This window comes from Haemaphysalis longicornis, unplaced genomic scaffold (assembly GCF_048455015.1).
Source record: "Haemaphysalis longicornis isolate Haplotype H1 unplaced genomic scaffold, Haemaphysalis longicornis Haplotype H1 scaffold_1, whole genome shotgun sequence".
NCBI classification, from domain to species: domain Eukaryota; kingdom Metazoa; phylum Arthropoda; class Arachnida; order Ixodida; family Ixodidae; genus Haemaphysalis; species Haemaphysalis longicornis.
The window spans coordinates 302,159,805-302,178,841 of record NW_027526203.1 but is presented as its reverse complement, the minus strand read 5'-3'; the positions used below and the strand labels follow the sequence as shown (position 1 = coordinate 302,178,841).

The 19,037-nt window shown below is 47.5% G+C and overlaps 1 protein-coding gene across 7 annotated transcripts in view; it reads right to left on the bottom strand.

The window, feature by feature from the left end:
- The window catches only part of LOC144149426 (serine/threonine-protein kinase 31-like), a 149,087-nt gene that overhangs the window by 93,841 nt on the left and 36,209 nt on the right, over positions 1-19,037 (bottom strand). For all 7 annotated transcript variants that reach the window (XM_077681034.1, XM_077681026.1, XM_077681002.1 and 4 more), the window contains 2 exons: positions 11,919-12,077; positions 4,705-5,051 (listed from right to left, as the gene is read on the bottom strand). In XM_077681034.1, coding sequence (XP_077537160.1) covers positions 4,705-5,051; positions 11,919-12,077 — 506 coding nt within the window. The remainder of the gene's footprint in view (positions 1-4,704; positions 5,052-11,918; positions 12,078-19,037) is intronic.

Sequence of the window (19,037 nt, the reverse complement as noted above, 5' to 3'; positions counted from 1 at the left end):
AAATGGTTGGTTGTGGCGAGGACTTTGTTGCATTGACTTCTATGGCTAGCTGACCAACAGTGAAATTCGTTGAAGCGGAGTTCGTTGCAGTGGGGTTCAATTGTACCAAATACAGTCAAACCCCGGTTAGCCTTACAACGTGCCAAGCAATGCCCTATGTCGAACAGCGGGTATTGTTTGATGACGTCATACCTGAAAAAGTGACACAAGCCCTCACGGGCATCACACGTCCGGGTTCCATCTGCTCTGCATCAAAATTTGTGCAAGCGAGTTTGAACTAAAGATACAAAATAGGCTTCATTAAACAGGCTTCCCGAATTTACTGTTAAACAAGCAGGGGTAAGCTGATAGTGCTTTTGCAATAACAATGCAATAACCATTGCAACCTGAATTGAAAACTTGAGACTATGCAGCCCGTCTGGCGATGCATGGCTTAACTCTTTCACGACGGTGACATAGGCAATCGGAAGCCGGCGTCCGATGATTTTAAATCTCCCGCAAAATCTGAAACCCGCGCTCCAAACACAACTATCGCCGTCTGGTGTGTTCATTGGCAACTTCTCTTTCAATTTCGGTTTTGTTTATTTATGTGTCTCGTGTGGTGGCGGCATAGCAAGAGAAATTTGAATCGAAGGGGGAGGGCAGGAGGAGGAAAAATGGCGTTGGGTTCGCGCCACGCTCCGCACAGTCGGACTGCTGTAGCAAGCACTTCGGCAGCTCCTGCTGTCGATTTTTCTGATTCCAGCAGCAGTGAGGGGTCAAGCAATGATGTGGGATCTTCAGATTTTTTGTTAGGACAACGAAGCTCCGGTTCAGGTGCCTCGCACTTCAACAAGCGCTGGCAGGTAATTTCGTTGTAACTCCGCGGTGTATTTATAAACAAAACGTGCTTCTTATCTGACGACTGTGGTTTTGATTTTGTGTTTCAGGTCTCGACAACGTACGGCCAGGGTATTTTGCCAAATGCACCACGCCATATCGCGCTATCACCTTCAAGATAACCTGGCGCTTGTGTCAGATTAGCGCTGCAGCGTTCAGGTGCGACGCTTGTCGAGAGCGCTCGATTTTTTTTCTTGTTTTTTACCACCGAACTGATAAGGATTTTTTGCGAGGACACAAAAGAGTATACCGTAATTACCCGATTCTAACGGGCCCCCCGATTCTAACGCGCACCCGATTTTCCTGACGAAAAACCGAAAAAACTTGCACCTCCGATTGTAACGCACATGGAACTGTGTGAGCAAGAAAAACGAATGCGAGAGAAACGGGTGATTTATTTCCCGAAGTAATCTCACTCATCTCTCTCCTCGTCGCTCTGCGCTTACCACATCTCGTCCTCGGTGCCGTCAGGCACGTGCGCGATGCCACACTTCTGAACTAACGTTCAACCATGGTCGATGGGATCGCGGCCCACGCCTCACACGCCCATCCCGCGAGCTTCTCCAGAGGCGCACGCTTCAGCCGACCGCTCGTTTTGAACGCGTGAGAGCCGCTGCTGCCATTGCTGTTATCAAGCACGCAAGTGGAACGATTTGACGATTTGTGTGAACGCCGATAGAAAAGCCTAGGCGCCTATGCTTCCTGCGTCCGAAAAATCGTTGCTAAAAGCTTTAGCGCCATCTTGACATGGTGATGGCGATGGGTGGGAAGAAATTTCCGCTGTTTCGGTTTCGTATCTGATTCTAACGCGCATGCAATTTTTTGACCTATTTTTCCGGACAAAAAGTGCGCGTTAGAATCGGGTAAGTACGGTACTTGCATGCACATTTTACAGAGACTCACTCACCCTTGAGTGCCCTCGCGGCGTGGCACAGCCGTCAGTTGCGCTAGGTTGACGGGCCCTCAAAAATCCAAAACTTGGTGTACACTGTTGATTTATATATTGAATCATAGCCAAGGAACGTAGGAACAATTTGTATATCTTAAAATAGCTGAAATAATTTTTAGTATCGGTAAAAGTGCCGATTTGTGTTTTTCGTATACTTTTCTTGTGGGCTTTTTTCTGATTACTTGATGAATAAACTGTAAGTAATTGTACCTTTAACAAAACTGCTGCTTTGTGTTTAGAAGAGCAATCTATAAGCTACAATTTCATGCATAGCAAGGCTACGTGTGTCCAGTAGCTCAAGAGAAAAAAACCGTTTTTGTGGAAGCACCTAAAATCGGCCGTTTTTCCGCCGAAACGAAAGAGTTAAAGGGGACACTGGTCTTGAAGACATTTTTGTTATTTTAGAACAAATGTGCTTGAGATTTGCACATTAGGTGTATTTTAACATGCTGAGAACAAATATGTAGTCAGTTTTCATCTATGTGGTGTAAGTGCAGAGTTGTGCAACATGTTATGTCATTCCATTTGAGAGAGAGAAATAACTTTTATTTGTCCAGTTTGTGGAGGAGACCTAGACCTCGACCCTAGGCGTCGGCCAGGAGCCCTTGGGTCCTAGCAGCGTCTTCGTCCAACTGGACGGCCCAGACTTGATTCGCCGGGTCTGAGCTGAGCAGTCGCCTGAGGACATGCCCATAATATATGTGCAAGATCGGCCCGTTCCTTGCATCTCCGACATTTATCTGAAAACTGTCCAGGATAACAATGACTATACTCGACGGGGTCCGGGTACGAGTTCGTCTGAAGAAGCCGCCAAACCACAGATTGCCTTTTACTGAGGGATGGATGAGCGGGGGGGTAGCGGGCTCGTTCAAGCCGGTAATGAGTAGTCAGCTCCCTGTAAGACACAAGCCTGTCTCTTCCCGTCCAGCGAAGCGAGTGAGCGTCCGGGTCAGAAGTGTCGACGCCAGCTCGGTCGGTAAAGCCTCGAGCCGCATCGTGCGCACACTCGTTTCCGGCCAGGCCAAAGTGGGCCGGTGCCCATATCAAGTATATCTTCCCGTTCCGCTCGTCATGGGATCGAGATTTTAGGATTTGGGACGCCTCGGGTGAAATTCGCCCTCTCGAATAATTTAAAGTAGCCGACTTAGAGTGACTAACAATGAATTTAATTTTTGGAGAAGCTGTCATCCCCAGGGCGATGGCCGCCTCTTCACCCACCTCTGTGTCCGTCGTGCAGACCGAGCATGAGGCAATTGAATCCCCACGGAAATTGACCACTGCGAGGGCAATGGCGTCGCGAGCAATGTAATCAGCGGCGTCTACGTACACCATGTCCTCCGATTTTTCATATTTTTTGTGTAGGGCTTTGGCCCTGGCCTGTCGCTGCTCTTGGTTATGTACGGGGTGCATGTTTTTCGGTAGCGGTGGTATGTACATGCGATCCCCCAATTTTTTAATTACCTACTTACAATAAAATTGAATACTTTTTCTTTCTTTGTGCTGTAGAAAGACCAGGGAGTGCAACTATACAACAGCAGTAATTTTATCATTGTTTCTGCAATTGCTGTACGCTTAATAAATGCCGGATGATCAATTATCAATGCTTATGTAAAAGGGAATGCATAAAAAATTGTGCTAGCATACAGAAATTCTATATTTTTATGATTTTATTGCACTGTGCAGTTTTTAAGGTTTCAAATGCAGCAAAAATGATACAAATCTGACCAGTACATCCCAAGATATTGTACCCGACAGTTAACCACGTGGGAAAAAAATTGGTTTTGAGACAGCAACGCACGAAGTTTGGAAACACAGGGGAAAATGGCCATTTAGCCAACTTCCAATGGCGACAGCTTTGGAAATACTTATGGTACAGCTATAATATTTTGCAGGTACATTCTTTGGAACCTAAAGACTTCAAATAAAATTAATACAGAAAATTGATTTTTTGACAAATTTTGAGTCCTCAAGACCAGCCCCTGCTAAGTCGCTGGTAATGGACCTTTTTTCCAGCAGCAATCTGCGCATGCGCACCTCTTGTATCCAGCCCCTCGGTGCTGCCGGCCTGCCAGTCTCAACAGGTGCCTTGGGCAATGGAAACAAAAGGGCACATTCTCAGTTTGCTGTTGGAGAGCGGATACTGCTTCCTGGCACTGCACCTTCTCTTAATGAGCTTTTCCAACAGCTCCGGGTGAGTTTGTCCACGCACACACGTACAAGAAAAGCTTACAAAGAAAAGGGGCCAACCACGTTTGAGGCAGATGGAAAAAAGCGAAGAAAACAGCGCTTTGCCCACTACAGATTAGGGAGGAATTGCTGAACAAGAATGTTTCGTGCACAGATTTTTGGACAGATCTTTGGGGGGTATGCCTGCCCGTCATTTTTTAGTTCCCCGTAGCAGCCATCAGGAGTTGCCATTATGAGATGCAGCTTTGAAACGACACAGAAGCTTCAAATCACTTGCACAATGCATGAGCCTCAATGCCACTCCTGCCACCCATCAGCAGCCTGAAATGGCTGATGGATAGAGCATAATCCACTGGTGGCTCACGCCACATGCAAGGAAACACGGCAGGTGACCCGCCGGTGGGCCACAGTGCCAGGAATCGCGGCTTCATAAAGAGCTTGTGCACTGAATGTGTTCATGAGCACACGCCCATGGTCACCACAGTTGGTGCAGCAGATGTGACTTCTGGCAGAGATTGTACAATTGCACAGGTAGTGACGCCTGTTGGCCCCAGAACAGGCATCGGAAGCCTGAAAGAACCGGTTAGATGGCCAATACTTGTGCAACCTCACCAAACCGCGAAAATGTCAGTTTGTGCCACGACCACAGCCCAATACCTAACAATGAGTGGAACCACTGCCCCACTTACCCCCTGATGGGAGCAGCACCAAAAACAGGGGGTCCCATCGCCCTCGTCAGCACTCCCCTCATCCCCAGTGGAGGCATGACGGGACGGCACCGGCTGTCCAGCAAGCCCCGGCCGTAGCTCCCAAACGGCAGCACCGCATTGTCTTCGGGGTTGGCACCACGATCGGGGCCAGCAGCGTGGCCGGAACCTCGCTGGTGGCCGCGGTCATAGGTGGTGGCACGATGGCCCCTCCAATTGGGCGTACACAGCCGCCCAGCAGCTTCAGGCACAGACAAGGAATGAGCAGCGCCTTCACCAGTGGGGGGCGTGCGAGTCCCAGAGCGTGACGAGTGGTTTGGCTGCATTTTCTGGAACAAAATGGGAACAGGGTGCCAAACATTGATTTTTCCACATCCCCTGTTCTTCCAAACATTTCATCTGAAAATTACACGAATGAAGGACATCTTACAAAACGCACAGCGATAGCTCATACATGCATAGACCTCGGCTGCCAGTCTATTGTCTCACAGTCTTACCGAACAGAATTCATCAAATCAAGTAAGCCACTTATAACAATCCGATGAAGAATGCCAATTAGAGAATTTAATGTATAAAGTTCTTTATGTTGCACAAGAAGGCCTTTATATACTGTCCTGTTTTCATGAGGGTTGCCGCACTTATGCCCCATTACTGATTCCCAAAACTTGGTGAAAAATTAACACCCACTGTAGATTATGTTTATGACAATATCCTCTGCACATGTTTTGGAACTCGCACCATGAAGGAGCATATCCATCATACAAACGGGTGTTGGGTTCAACTAGGTATCTGTAAATACACAAAAGGTGCAAATATTCGAAAATTTTAAGTATCAAAGCAAATGACACACTATTCAACTCAGCTTAATAGCTTGAATAATGAGTTGAATAGTGAAGCTCCTCAGCTTCACTATTCAACTCAGCTTCATAAATGAAGTAGCACTGAAAATTTTCAAATATTTTTCAAGTACAATATACAGGGTTCTTACAGGATTCAGGAACAAGAATTCAAGGATATTCAAGGACTTTCATGGCATTGTCAAGGATGCAGGGGAGTACGTGTACTAATGTTTCACTACTATTTTCACACGCTAAATGTTTACTTCTTTAGGTTTCAAAAAATGACCCCAAGAAAAGTCTCTTTGGAACTGCTCCACCCTTTGGAAGTGGACAAGTTTACCCCCACCCACAGTAATACTGAGGGAGCTTTACAAAAGCCATGCCATTTTGAACTTTTTCGAGCTCTGCAAATGCAATACACAGTCTCGGATAGCAATGAGCATAACTTAAAGGGGTCCTGAAATACCTTCCGATGATGCATGGATGTACATGTAACCAAATAAAGCAATGTACTATTAGCAATCTCCTTCCGCAAGAATTTTGTTAAAGCGATGAGTATTAGCTGAGAACACGTAAATCAAAAACCGCGCATTATCGTTGCGCCGCGTTTCCTCCTCCTTTCAACTTGCTCTCCGCTGTTGACGGCGGCGAGCCTTCCCTCCCATGATGCTGCGCTCAGCAGTGGTGACGTACTTCCGCTATTGCGCTGCTCAGACTGTCGTCTGCTATGGGCCAGCCGGGCCAGCTTTGTTGACACCATGAATCCCACACTCTGCTCAATGCTGGAAAAGTGAACGAAAAATCTGGCCGCATGTGTGCGGCGGCCTGGCCTTTGCCCTTTCGCGGTGTACGTCGCTGCAGTTGCTATCGGCGGCGCGTGACTTTTTATCGGCAGCGAACTCGCAGCCGCACGGGGAGGATCGTGCGCTCGTTCTCTTTGATGCACCGCACACTGTTTATCCAAAAAGCGCTGTATCAGATGTGGCCCCGCTGGTGCCGGGTCTTATTTTGCGGCGGTGGTAATTCCTGCCGGCGGCATGTGAAAAAGACATTTTAAACCGATACAGAACCCGTGCACAAAACGCTTCAATCATGTGACCAGTTCAGCTTGGGGAGACGCGTGGTGGAGAGCGGCAACGTTGGCAAAACATGCTCCGCCGCGGCTCTGAGCTTTCTAGCGCTGGAGCGAGCGCCATTTCTTTGACAATCTCAAACATCGGTTGCCTTGGCAACAAGGCAAACATCGGTTGCCTTGGCAACAAGGCACAAACCGCTCTAGAAGTCAGTTACGGTTCTGTGATCCCGGTTCAGCTCGGGGCCCCACCTCGCGACATGTGGGCACTGCAGGCGTACCACTCACTCCCACTGGGAAGTGTGAGATGCGTTTGGCATTACAGGAGGCGATGGTGTGTGTGTTGTGGACACCTTTGTTTCGCGATGAAATGCGGTGCTGTGCTTCTGCGGGTGGATAGTGCTTCCCATGGTCTGGATTATCTTTCTCGAGCGACGTACAACTCAACCTTGCATGGGGTATGTGCAGTGTGCGTGGCTAAAAGCCATCTCGGCTTGTGCGCCAGAGTTAAGTGACTTGCTGTTCGTCCCCGCAAACCGCGCGCGAGGCGAGAGCCGAATTTACGGCGGGCAGGAGGAGGCAACCCATCGTCTGTAAATCGCGGTTCAGACTTGCAACGCATGTTGTGACATTGTGTTCGTTCGAAACGCATCTCTGGATTGTTTTGAAGTTGGATAAAAGTGTGTGCGTCAAACATGGGAATTCGGCTCAGGGCGTTCTCTGCGATTGCACGAAAGAAGTGCCACGGGGCTTCAACACTTTCTTTATGGAACGTACTCAGGTAAGAGAATATGCATGTCGTGTTATGGCCGTGTTGCATTCAATACAAACGGTTAAGCATTTGTTTACACTTGTTTCGTTTGTCGTAAAATGTCCAAGCACCCCGGCACTACGCTGGCAGATCAGCTGGCGAGCCGACGCTGAGCAGACGACTCATCTCTTTGGCGGAAGTGCGTGAAAAGGTCGCCCAATAGCAGGATGTCTAGCTCATGACGAACATCTGGGAATCGATGACGTAGACATGTGAAGATGGCGGCGTCCAAAAACACGAAGGGAAGGGTGAGAAAAAAGTGACAAACTTTGCAACAAAAGTGTGAGCTTTCCGCTGCGCGTAAAAGAGTAATACTTGGCACAGATGACGTTGACGACCCCATCTAATGATTGCGCTAGTTCATTTAGTGTGCTCAAAACGCCTTTCAGGTCCCCTTTAATACAGTGGAATCTCGATGATACGATTCTGGGTGATACGAATTTCGGGATGATACGAATTTCTGAGAAGTCCTGGCAAAATTGCATCGATTCCAATGGGCAAAATTTCGGCTGTTACGAATGGACCTGCGTAGCTGAGCGGATGATACGAATGACCCGGCGAGGAGCTGACTTCTGAGTGAGGCTCGGCCGGCTCGGGGAGCAAGCGACAGCGCCGTACGGGGTGGTACGGGCCGCCCCTCCTTCCTCTTTGTCGCTCTTTCTCCGGGAACGGGCGGGCTGTTGTGGTGCGAGCGCGCTTGGCAGCGCGGCCAAGCCGCCGGGGAAAGAACGCCTTGATGGCCTTGGGCGGCTCGACGTCACTCAGTTGCTGGCGTCTCATTGGTCTTGCTGGGGTGTGGGGCCGAGCCTCCGGAATGCGGGGACCCGCTCCTCGCCGTTGCCATGTATGCTCACGGACCGGTGGATGTTCTGTTGCTGAGACATGTGTTCGAGGTTTTCTCTGCAAACGGACTTCTCCCAACGAAATCAACCAGGCTGTCAGCTATGTCGCGCAAAAGGAAAGGCCTTTCCTTCAAGGAGAAGCTGGAGATTTTGTATAGAGTCGACAGTGAACCGAAAAGGAAGCGCAGCGACTTGGCAAAAAAGCTTGGCCTGCCGCCGTCGACGTTGTGCACCATTGTTGGGCAACGGGACACGATTTTGAAAAACGTGCAGCACTTCAGCGTGAACGTCAAGCAGTCTAAAACAGCCCAGCATGTCAAGCTCGAAGACATTCTCCTGATGTGGTTCAAGGAAATAACTGCGGCTGGAGTAAGCATAGACGGAAAACTGCTCCGGGAGAAAGCCGACGACGTCGCCCTTTCGCTTGGAATTGAGAACTTTGGCGGGTGGGTTCACCGTTTCAAGCAGCGGCACGGTTTTCTGTACAAAACCGTGTGTGGCGAAGGAAAGAAAGTGGACGACTCAGTGGAAAGAGAAAATTGGAAAAAGACCTATGCTTATTTCCGCCTCGTCCAATGCACGGATTTTGTTCCGTACAAGCCATTGTATAAAGCAGCACGCCTGTGCTCCCAAGCTCAGTTTAAATTGTAAAAGCTGTATAAAGCAGCACTACTGCGCCCCCAAGCTGGCTTTAAAAAGCATGGTTTAGATGAGGAGTGTACAGGGCCACACTGACAAAAGCCACGAAAACCTGGTCACGTAATCGGGTCTCCTCTTTGTTGCTCAAAGAAATCAAGGGTTTTCAAGCAGAAAGAAAAAATTCCGAGCTTTCAAGCCCCTCGAAACCTCAATTTTCAATTTCAAGGTTTGCAAGGTTTTCCAAGGACCTGTACGAACCCCAAGTATAGGTCACTTATGTTATAACATAACCGCTCACAGTGCAAGATTGGAAAGTGAAGCGAGGGTCTTGTCAGCTCTGAAAGCTCAGTCTAAAATATCGACGTGATCGGAACGTTTGATAAATTTGCTATTCTTAAAGTGCGAAACCAGTTCTGTGTGCGGCGAGACATGCTGTGCACTGACAGACATTGCAATCAATCGAGACTGTTTGGCCCACAAGGGTAGTAGCGAAAGGGACATCAACGACAATATCGAAGGCGAGCCACAACTATGGCTGCTGGTGTATCTACTAGCCATGTTCTCGCAAAGCAGTTTTTTTTTTTTTTTTTTGCCGCAGAGAACACCACAGAAGAATTACTCAAACAAATCAACAGTCTCCAAAATTTACTTTTTGCAGCAAGATTCTGCAAGCAGAAGCAGATCTCGAAAATTGCAGATTTCTTTCTTTTTTTTTCATAGACAGTGAGCTTTCAAACTATTACAACATCCCTTTTTGCTCTTTTGGTTAACTGGAAGTTTTTAGCGTTCCCCATGAAGTTCGTATTATTGACAGGAGTGGACTGCGATGCGGTCTTTTCAGACTTTCTATGTATACGCGCATCCTTTATAGTGTGGTTGCGGGAGGCAAAATAGCGGTTACAGCCCGACAGTCAACTGTGGGCGGTGAACACTGCCCTAAAGGGGTGCCCCAAGGAGTGCTTGTGGAAGAAAGCGTTCTCAGTGTGCCGCGGGGAAGCACACATGGAGCGAACAAATAAGCAGGAGGAGGAAGGCAACGGGCAGGCTTGCATGGAGCACTCATATTGAGTGCAATCTGAAACAGCCCAGCCTTCTCCACAAATTGGCGTATGTCCCTAAGTTATTGCGGCTCACGCGAGATGGAAGCACTGCTGCTGCAGCGTGCACAGATGAACGAGCGGTCATGCACACGCAGCGTGGTCCACCAGTGCCTGTCGGCACGGAAGCCTTTGTCTGTGCATTTTAGCCCTCCTGAACACATGTGCTTGTGGTCACCACATTTCAATCCTTGAAGAGTTCTGCAGGGTATGACACGCTTCAATTTTCATTTTAGGGCTTAGTGATATTTTTATGTGATATTTACAGCCGAGTCAATTGAGTCCAACCTGGTACGGGTCAAAATAATGTTCTCTGTTCTCTCTCTCTCTCACTCTCTCTCTCTCTCACACACACACACACACACACACACACACACACACACACACACACACACACACACACACACACACACACACACACACACACACACACACACACAATACCTATAGGCTTTCCACAAACGGGCAGCATGTAAACTCTAACACAAAACCTACTGGAAGTACCAACATGAAATTTTAAATTTCCCCCCTTTCGGGTGTCTTCCAGTGTACCTGCCAAATTTTATTTCTATGCCAAAAAGCAAAAAAAAAAAAAAAAGTTCACGTTAACCCCCACCTTGCCCCTCAACAGAGCACAAATTCGCTCCAATAAACGCTATTCAACCAAGAACAATGCGTCACCCTTGGATGCGTGACAATACAGTTGACTCTTAATAATACATTCCTTGGCGCTGTCAAGAGCATTAGAAATGCAGCACCTGTGGAATGATGCCACCACCATGGCTTCGGGGAGCGCTGCCCAAGCATACACCACCCACTGGGCGAGCATAGATGGGGATGCCTGCTTTATTGATTCATTGTAGGGTTTAACGCGCCGACACAATGCAGGCGATGAGGTGCGTCGTAGTGGAGGGCTGGGGATCTGTAACGTGCGCCGAAATCTCGTACACATTGGCATTTTTGCTTTTCGCCTAGATCAGAAAAGCAGAAGCAATGGCCGGGAATCGAACCCGCGTCCTCAAGCTCAACAGCACAACGCCTTAGCCACTGAGCCACCGTGGCAGGTGAACACCCGCTTTATACATCTCGACGGCGTCGGTGCTACTGTGTCAGTTGGGTCAGGACCGTGTTTCGCTTGCTGCTTGAACTGTCAGAATCGCGCAGATTTCACTTGTTGCAACCTCATTTTTCTTAATCTGATATTTACAATCCGTTCGACTAGGCGTGAGCGAAGCTTACGTCTACAAAACTCTTCCAAAGCGGCCGTCCGCTTTGGAACGACGGACCCGGTACGTCTTGGTACCATCCAGCCAAGTCGCTCCTGTTTACAGTAGGGTTCTGCGCATGTGCGGTGGCGTCCAGACGATAGACGTTACCACACCGGAACCGTTTTCCTGATCTGCTATAACTCTCTAATGTTACATTATATTTCCAACAGTGTTGCTGGACTATTTTTGGAAGCTTGGAAATGGCTGAAAGGTGGAAACCAAAACTGTCACACCAAAATCGCCATATTGCTATACTGAGCCTAGAATATAAGGCAGGGTACGACTTTGAGACTATGGATTTTGGGAAAAAACCTCGTGTTATACTCGAATAGATACAGTATTATATAAAAGGCTCGTCAAGATGTTGGCAACACAAAGCCGCTACCATGTACGAAGTTTTCTTTTTCTCGTGTTTCGCCTCCATTTTCAAAGTTTCACTGCTCTCTATTTTGTCTTCAGAGATTGCGGGACAAGGTAAGCCCCGTGACCTCTGGTCGAAACATTGGCAACACACTGAGGCTGCTACCGTGTGTCCAAAGTTTTGGCGTGCATGCACGTGCAATCAATTGATAAAAAATAAAAACTCAAAAGCAACGCAGACTGCAAAACGGTCTTCAGATTGACCAACCTTTGCAAATCCTCGCTGCAACACTTCTTCCATAACATCCCGGCCAGACACAAGAAGGCGGCAACTGGTCACGAATGTGGCAGTCTGAATGGAAGCCGTGCTCTTCGTCTGCACTACTACCGCCTGGTCCTCGATCATCCCCTGTACCTCCGAAAGTGCCTGCACATTGATCGCGACGCCACCCAGAGCACAAGAATGAGATGCAGCACATTTTTCCGCACACAAGGCCATTCTTTTCTCAATAGGCAACCGAAAAGTGTCAGCACAGGCACAATAGAACACACGAAACATTTGCACCTCTCTCCCTCTCTTTTTCTGCAAAGCAGAAGACAGGGCTAGTTTGAATGAAGTCATGGCTGCAGCATGATACAGAAGAATGCAAGGAAGAAATGAAATGCCATCGACGGTGCTAGCAAATGGTATAAAGCAGTTACTTTGTGGCATGCATAGATTAGAAGACAGAACCATTACATATCAAAAGAAAGTATAGTTAACTTGTCTAGTGACTTAACTCTTTCGCTACCGCAGAAAATTGACCAATTTTGGGGGGTCCAAGAAAACATTTTTTTTTCTGCTAAAAAATTATTTAGGCACTAATTGCAGGAGCACAAAATGCAGATTATTTAACGGCCTTTCCAATAACACCAGTTTTTTAAAGGTTTTCATATATCATAGTTGTGAAAAAAAATATCAAAATCAAAAGTTTTGTCAAGTTGTCGAAAAAAATGATAAAAAAGGAGTTGTGTATATCAAACCACCGGTAGTAGAAAAAAATTAGAATATACATTTTGCAGGGAAACATTTCAAAAACACACCCTAAAAAAAATGTCGACTTGCGCGGAACAGTTTTTCAGATATAAAAAAAAAATGTTAGCACGCACGGTGCTCGTGTCATGCGGTGAAGCCCAACCTCTAATTCAAACTGTGCAATTTTGGGTGGTTCCTTGGAATAAATCTGGCGGTTTGACGTTATCAGAGGCACCAATTTGCCCCCACATAACGTAAAAACATCTTTTCAATGGCTGACTTTGCATTTACAGCGAGCACAATATTTGGGAGAAGCACGCGATGCAGAAAAAAACATGCATGAAGTTGAAAACGGAACGCCGTGGCTGATGTTTGTTGTCGTTCACGGTCAGTTATCTCTCAAAACATAAAGCTGAGCTTTATTATCATCTTCTTACTCGCAATTGTAGCCTTGCTCGCCAAAATGAGGTACGATGAGCTAGAATCGTCCCCTGCGATCTTTGGCCGAGTAGCAGTCGCGCGCTAAAAAAGATCAGCACAACGAGCCTCCTCTATTGCAGCGTCACCTAACATTTTTCAAATGAAACAGTACAAAAACTTATCAGAGACTCCGTCCGAATAGACAGTTCAACTAAGCAGCAACATTAGACACCCGGACATACCCTCGCATGAAAACGAAACTGGAAGGCGAACAGCTGGCAGTGTAAGGCCGATTTGAAGCGCTGTCCTCGGCGGAACAGATATCTGGCGACTGGGTGTGACCTTTTGACTTGCATCTGAAGTTCTTATCGCAGAAATCGGGTTAGGGTGGGGGGAAATGAGGAGCGGCGTGCTTTGTTCGAGGATCAGTCGCGGACGCTTCAGGCGCCATGGCAGTTAGCCTTGAAGTTGGGTAACTGCGTAGTTGGGCTAAATATGAATTTCGCGATGCAGAAACGAAACCGAAACTGTTGTAAACTGTTTGGGAATGGTCCTGGGGTAAGTAGAACTACCAGAGTACTTAGGACAACTTGCGCAAAGGCAATAAAACTGCCTAAAATCATAAAGTAGCTTTGCAACCAGGCACTGCTTGACATTTTCAGCCGATTTCTGGGATTATTACTGTCACAGCTTGAAGCTGACGATTGAAAATCGTTTGCTAGTTCCCCATTCACGCCCTGATAGCAAAAAACAAGCGCTGGTGCAGAGTAATTACGAGTTGCACGCATTCTTCGTTGGTAGCCTTGAGGCGCGATGACCACGCCCCTTTTCCACAACCAGGTGATTCAAAAGCGTGTCAAAAATCACGTTTCCGTTGCAAAAATGAAAACAAAACTGATTTTGAAAGGCCATTTTCTGATCTAACTCCGAACAGCTTTACTTGTTCGAGAAACGCCTGGAACGCTATGAAAAGTCGCTCCCAAAAGTATCGATCAAATTGATCGATTTTGATAGGCGCGGTAGCGAAAGAGTTAAGTTGATTACGAACAGCAGCACTGCAGCAAATGTGGCCACGTTCCAGTTCATGATCTCAGCTTTGCACATAGACGTACAATTGAAATACGCAATCCACGACCAAATGGTGAATGACTGCTTCAACTGATTGAAAAATTGCTGCTCTTTTCACTAATTCAGCTTTTGCTCAATGCCAATCTTGGTGTCGGAACAAATAAATTGTAGCTGGAATTTTTTTCCCCCTTTCTATTTTAGCAATGTATAAGAACATATAATGTATAAGAACATAAGTACAGGATTGAGCAGTGCACACACACCGACTACGCTGTGAGCTACCCAGGAGAAGGTGCAGAAAGTACGAACAGAAAAACCAAAGAGCTAGTTTGGTCACCTCGACCCTTCCATTAATGATCTCCCATGTTTGCCGCAGCTTGTTCACAAGTACGCCAATAAGCAGAAGAAATGGTTGCTCCTGCATCCATTTTCATAAATTTTCTCAACTCAAATTGTATGCCAAGTCAACATGTGTGACCAAAATCGAAACAGGAACAAAGCCTGCCAAGTAAGGTGGGTTGATTGAGTGTCGGTTTTAGGTGCGCCAAAGCTACACCCATAGAGGAAAGAAAAGGTTAGGAGAGGCCCTGACGTCACATATGTGAAGCCGAGTCCCGCCATGACTTGAGCCCACTGAGCCAAGCCCTCTTTCCCATCATCCTTTGCTGTTTCCGGTTTGATAACAGCTTCGCAGTACGGGCGTCTCGCGAAAGCTAACGCAGACGACGGGAGCAGACAACGGGAGCAGTGTTTGGGTCCGTACCGCACGGCGGTCTTTGTGTGTTACGTCTCAGCTGCGAATTTCGCTTCGCTTCACAACGAAGAAACGCACAGCAAGCAAAGCACCGACTGTGGCTCTCACCAACGCTGAGCGGGAAGGCTTTTGCCGGCAGCAGCTGGCGGCGGCGGCTGCTTGCTCCGCCGATCTCGAGGTGACACCAGCGCCACTGTGGCCGGGATACAAGTTGGGGCCGCCTCCAACGGCGGAGTTTTCAAACTGACCTAATCTAAAAACGTTTGCCGTAGCGACTGCACTGTGTTGCAAGCGTAGCGAGGCAGCCAGAGTCAAAGCGCCGTAAAAAATTGCCCGTGGCATTTGGCCAAATTTAGCCGCCGCAGCTGTAAAAAACTAGGCAACGCTGTCTATGGGCCCAACAAAAATGACATCACTTCCTCCACACTTTTAGCAATGCGTTGAGATGCTAGGGGCCTCTCCTGAGTATTCTTTCCTCCATGGCTACGCCTGTGCTATGGGGCGCGCCATAGTGAAGGACTCAGGATTAATTGTGACCACTTGGGGACCGTTAACGTGTGCCTTTATCGCTTTTCATCTACATCTGAAAAGCAGCCACCACAGCAGGTATCGCGTAAGGTGGTAAGACTGCCTGTATAGTGATGCTTACTAAGCTCAAGTTTGTGTCTTCAAAATGAGTGTTCGGCAAAAGCTGCCAGATGCATTTATTTAGCATTTACATGTCCCTTACTGTTCTTTTCCCGACAAGCTCCGCCATTTTGCCATAAACAATTTGTGGGGCTATAAGTGGTGCTGAACAATGGAGAAACTTCTTTTTAATGCTCATGGCATTTTCGACCCTATTAAAGGGACACTGAAGTGATTTGTAAACATTGCGGGATTACTAGCGCAAATTGTAGTCCGGAGTCCATAGGCCATGTTTCGACCACTCTGAGCGCGTTAAGCAAATTTATTTAGTAGAATAATTCATTCGAAAACGCTGTCCTCCTCTCTGCACCCTCACTCATTTTCTGTGGCGTTTTCGTGTGACGTCAGGAGGAGATGAGCTGGCAATTGGCTTCGCTACTGCACGGCTCGCCGACCTTCCGACAGAGTCAGTCGGCCCAGCGTTTAGTCCGCCGGCCGCTGACGGGTCGTCGCAATTCGCTCGCTCAGTTGAAACCTAAGCCACAACACGTTTGTGAATGGAAGAATGTGCCTTTCTTTACTTTGTTAGTTTGTACACTGTATCAAGCTAAGAGTCCGGGTTGCTCCACACAAGTGCCGCACAAGTGCACATGCGACACTTTGCTGACTGGCACGCTAGTAGGAAAACCTTAGGCCACTTGAAGGCAGGAGAAGAGTCAGCAAAGTCAATATAAGTACTTACGAAATAAAATCAACTAAAACTTTTACCGCACAGCGTAGAACTAGGGTGCGGGAAGCACTTTCTTGTGCTGGGTGAACAAGCTCAGCGGTCAGCAGCACGACCACACATCTGCGAACGCTTTGCCGTCTAAGAAATGCAATTGCTAGACGTGAGATATTGTAGAAGTTTGGGGGACGCTTACTGCACAAGCGCTATACAACAAATAGTCGCCTAAGGTACTTGAAATGCTAAAACTAAATAAATGTGTAAACTGGTTGTACATTATATACCATATATATCCAACCTCGACAGCGCTGGATTATGGCCGAGGGGTCTAATGCGCTAGGGTTATTGTACTGCAAGTCGCAAGTTTGAATCCCCGAGGGTACATGGGTTTTTTTTTTTTTTTTTGTAAGTTGATTTTTTTCGTTTGCGGTCGATGTTTTCTAAACTGAGTTCACCATTTTTGTGCCACAACGTTCACTGCTCCCCGAGCGATTTCGCAGAACGCGCGCAGACTGACACTGACGCAATAGCGAGTTCTCGTTGGCGTGCTGTTGCCGCAAGCACCGACTACTTGCGGGCAGTGGGCACTGGCCAGAATCAGCAGACCCTTGGCCTGGTGCGGACACGCTTTTTGCGATACAGGCATGAGTGAGGCAAGCTCCGAATATGCGGGAAAAGCGCATGGCATTTGAGCGTCTGCGGTGACGCGGAGGGCGTTCATCCACTGTGTAGGCCTCGGCTAGTGATTGCTATGATTCCAAGCCGTCCTGGGAGGCTTATCTTAGGCATTTTACAGCCAACAACATGGCAGAAGCGTGGTACGATGATTACTGAGATGTCGAGAATGCCTATCCAACGATGCCGTCGGATGTCAAGCATGTTGTTTTACAGAACCGAAACCGAAACTTGTTTGAATGCTAATCTTGGACATCATCCAATCAAGGTGCATTTCCTCCTGTCGTCACAGCCTTCAGTTGGTGCGGCCGCCACAGACCGCACATGGTAGTTTTTCTTCTTTTCTTTCCCGCTTTTATAAAATAATTACCGACTTATCAACCGGACAAACGATGAAAACTGTGTTAATTTGAGCCAGTCTACGCAGTGCAAGCAAAACCGGGAGCTTGACAAATTCACTTCAGTGTCCCTCAACCGGTACTGCCGCTAGTGGATAACGGTCGTGTGTCACCAATATGGACCCTTTGGCACCTGGCAACACACAGAATCACACAGAAAAACAAATAGCCCAAGAAGAGAAAGATGTACCGTATTTACTTGTGTAATGAACCCACTTTTTTTTTCTCATAAAATTCAGCACAAATTTGGGGGAGGGTTCACTGTGTGGGAAAAAATTGCAACAGATTTTTAAAAGTTGAAATTTCATACAATAAAGATGCTAAGAGAAGCACAGACAAAACCTCACCTTTCCAGTAAAAACACATAGGTAATTATGCAACCAAATTTCTTTTTTATTAACAACATGCTAGTGGCCCCCTACTCGCCATTGCCCCCCTACTCACTATCGGAGCCGTCCTCCTCCCTGAAGCTGCTTGTGGCTTCACAATCGTCGTCAGCCCACAGCGCTTTGTGTTCCATGCCAACAAGGCACTCCAAAACTTCTTTTTCCCCACCAGAAAACTTCCCTTCTTTGGGCCCACGAAACACACGGTGATCCCTGTTCATTGCTTAGACCTCTTGTTTTCGCCACTAGCATAAACGCACAGGGTTACCACTGAAGTGCCGCCCATTTGCACGGTTTCCGTGTGCATCAACGCATGCTCCACCACCTTCAGTTTAAAACCGGCTGTGTAGCTCATGTACTGGCCCATCGTACGCTGTACGCTGCACACCAGGAGCACAAAAAAGGTCGGAACACAGCTGGACAACTAAACCATGGAGCGTAATGGCGAAGTCGCGGAACTGCACAGAGCAGGAAAGTGCAGAGCACGTTTTGGTACTTTGTTCGCAAGCCGCAGTACTTGAATGGTGCTATATGCAAGGCACGTTTTGTGCTCAGCAGATGGCGCTCCGCAAGCGCAGTTTTTAAATCGTGAGCCACGTCGTTCGCACTCGCGTCTCCGGCAACTGTTGAGGATTTTTTGTTAGAATGTGTTTCTAGCGTTTCTGCGCGTACTGTGGCAGGATATCAAGTTACTGCGATCGTCGACGGCATCAGCAACCATGCTGAGATAAAAACGTATTGAACAGCAGCTTTTCTATTCCCGCTGCATTTTTTATGCAAGGTAACAAGAAAGTAAATTCTCAAGAAAAAAGTGAAGTGGGGTGGGGGGTCATTACACGAGTGGGTTCATTACGCAAGTACAGTACTTAGGGTTTGTCTCTGAGCATAGTGATATGTTCTTGCAGTAAAACACAACAAAACCAAAACAATTTGGAGGGGTTTGTGCAGGTTGAGCAGACCTAAGCAACCATTTCCCACTGTTTCGAAAGCACTAGCAAGCACTGCTGGCTTGCACCCCCTCCGCTGACTAATTTCTTGGTCAGCTGAAACGGCCACTCTTTTTGCCCCTTTCAGTGCCACACTCTCTCCCCACTTAATAGTGTTGCAAGTTAATGCCCATTTTATGCACACTACTAGATGACCGTAGAGTACCAGTACACTAAAAAAATTGAGGGCACTTGACGCCAAAGTTTCGCAACACCAGCACTGCACAGGAAAATCGGATACACAAAATCTCCACAAGGATTGTGGGCAGTGCATTTTAGGCGCGCAAGAAATTGCTACAACAATGAAACATGCCAACATTCCCTGAAACAT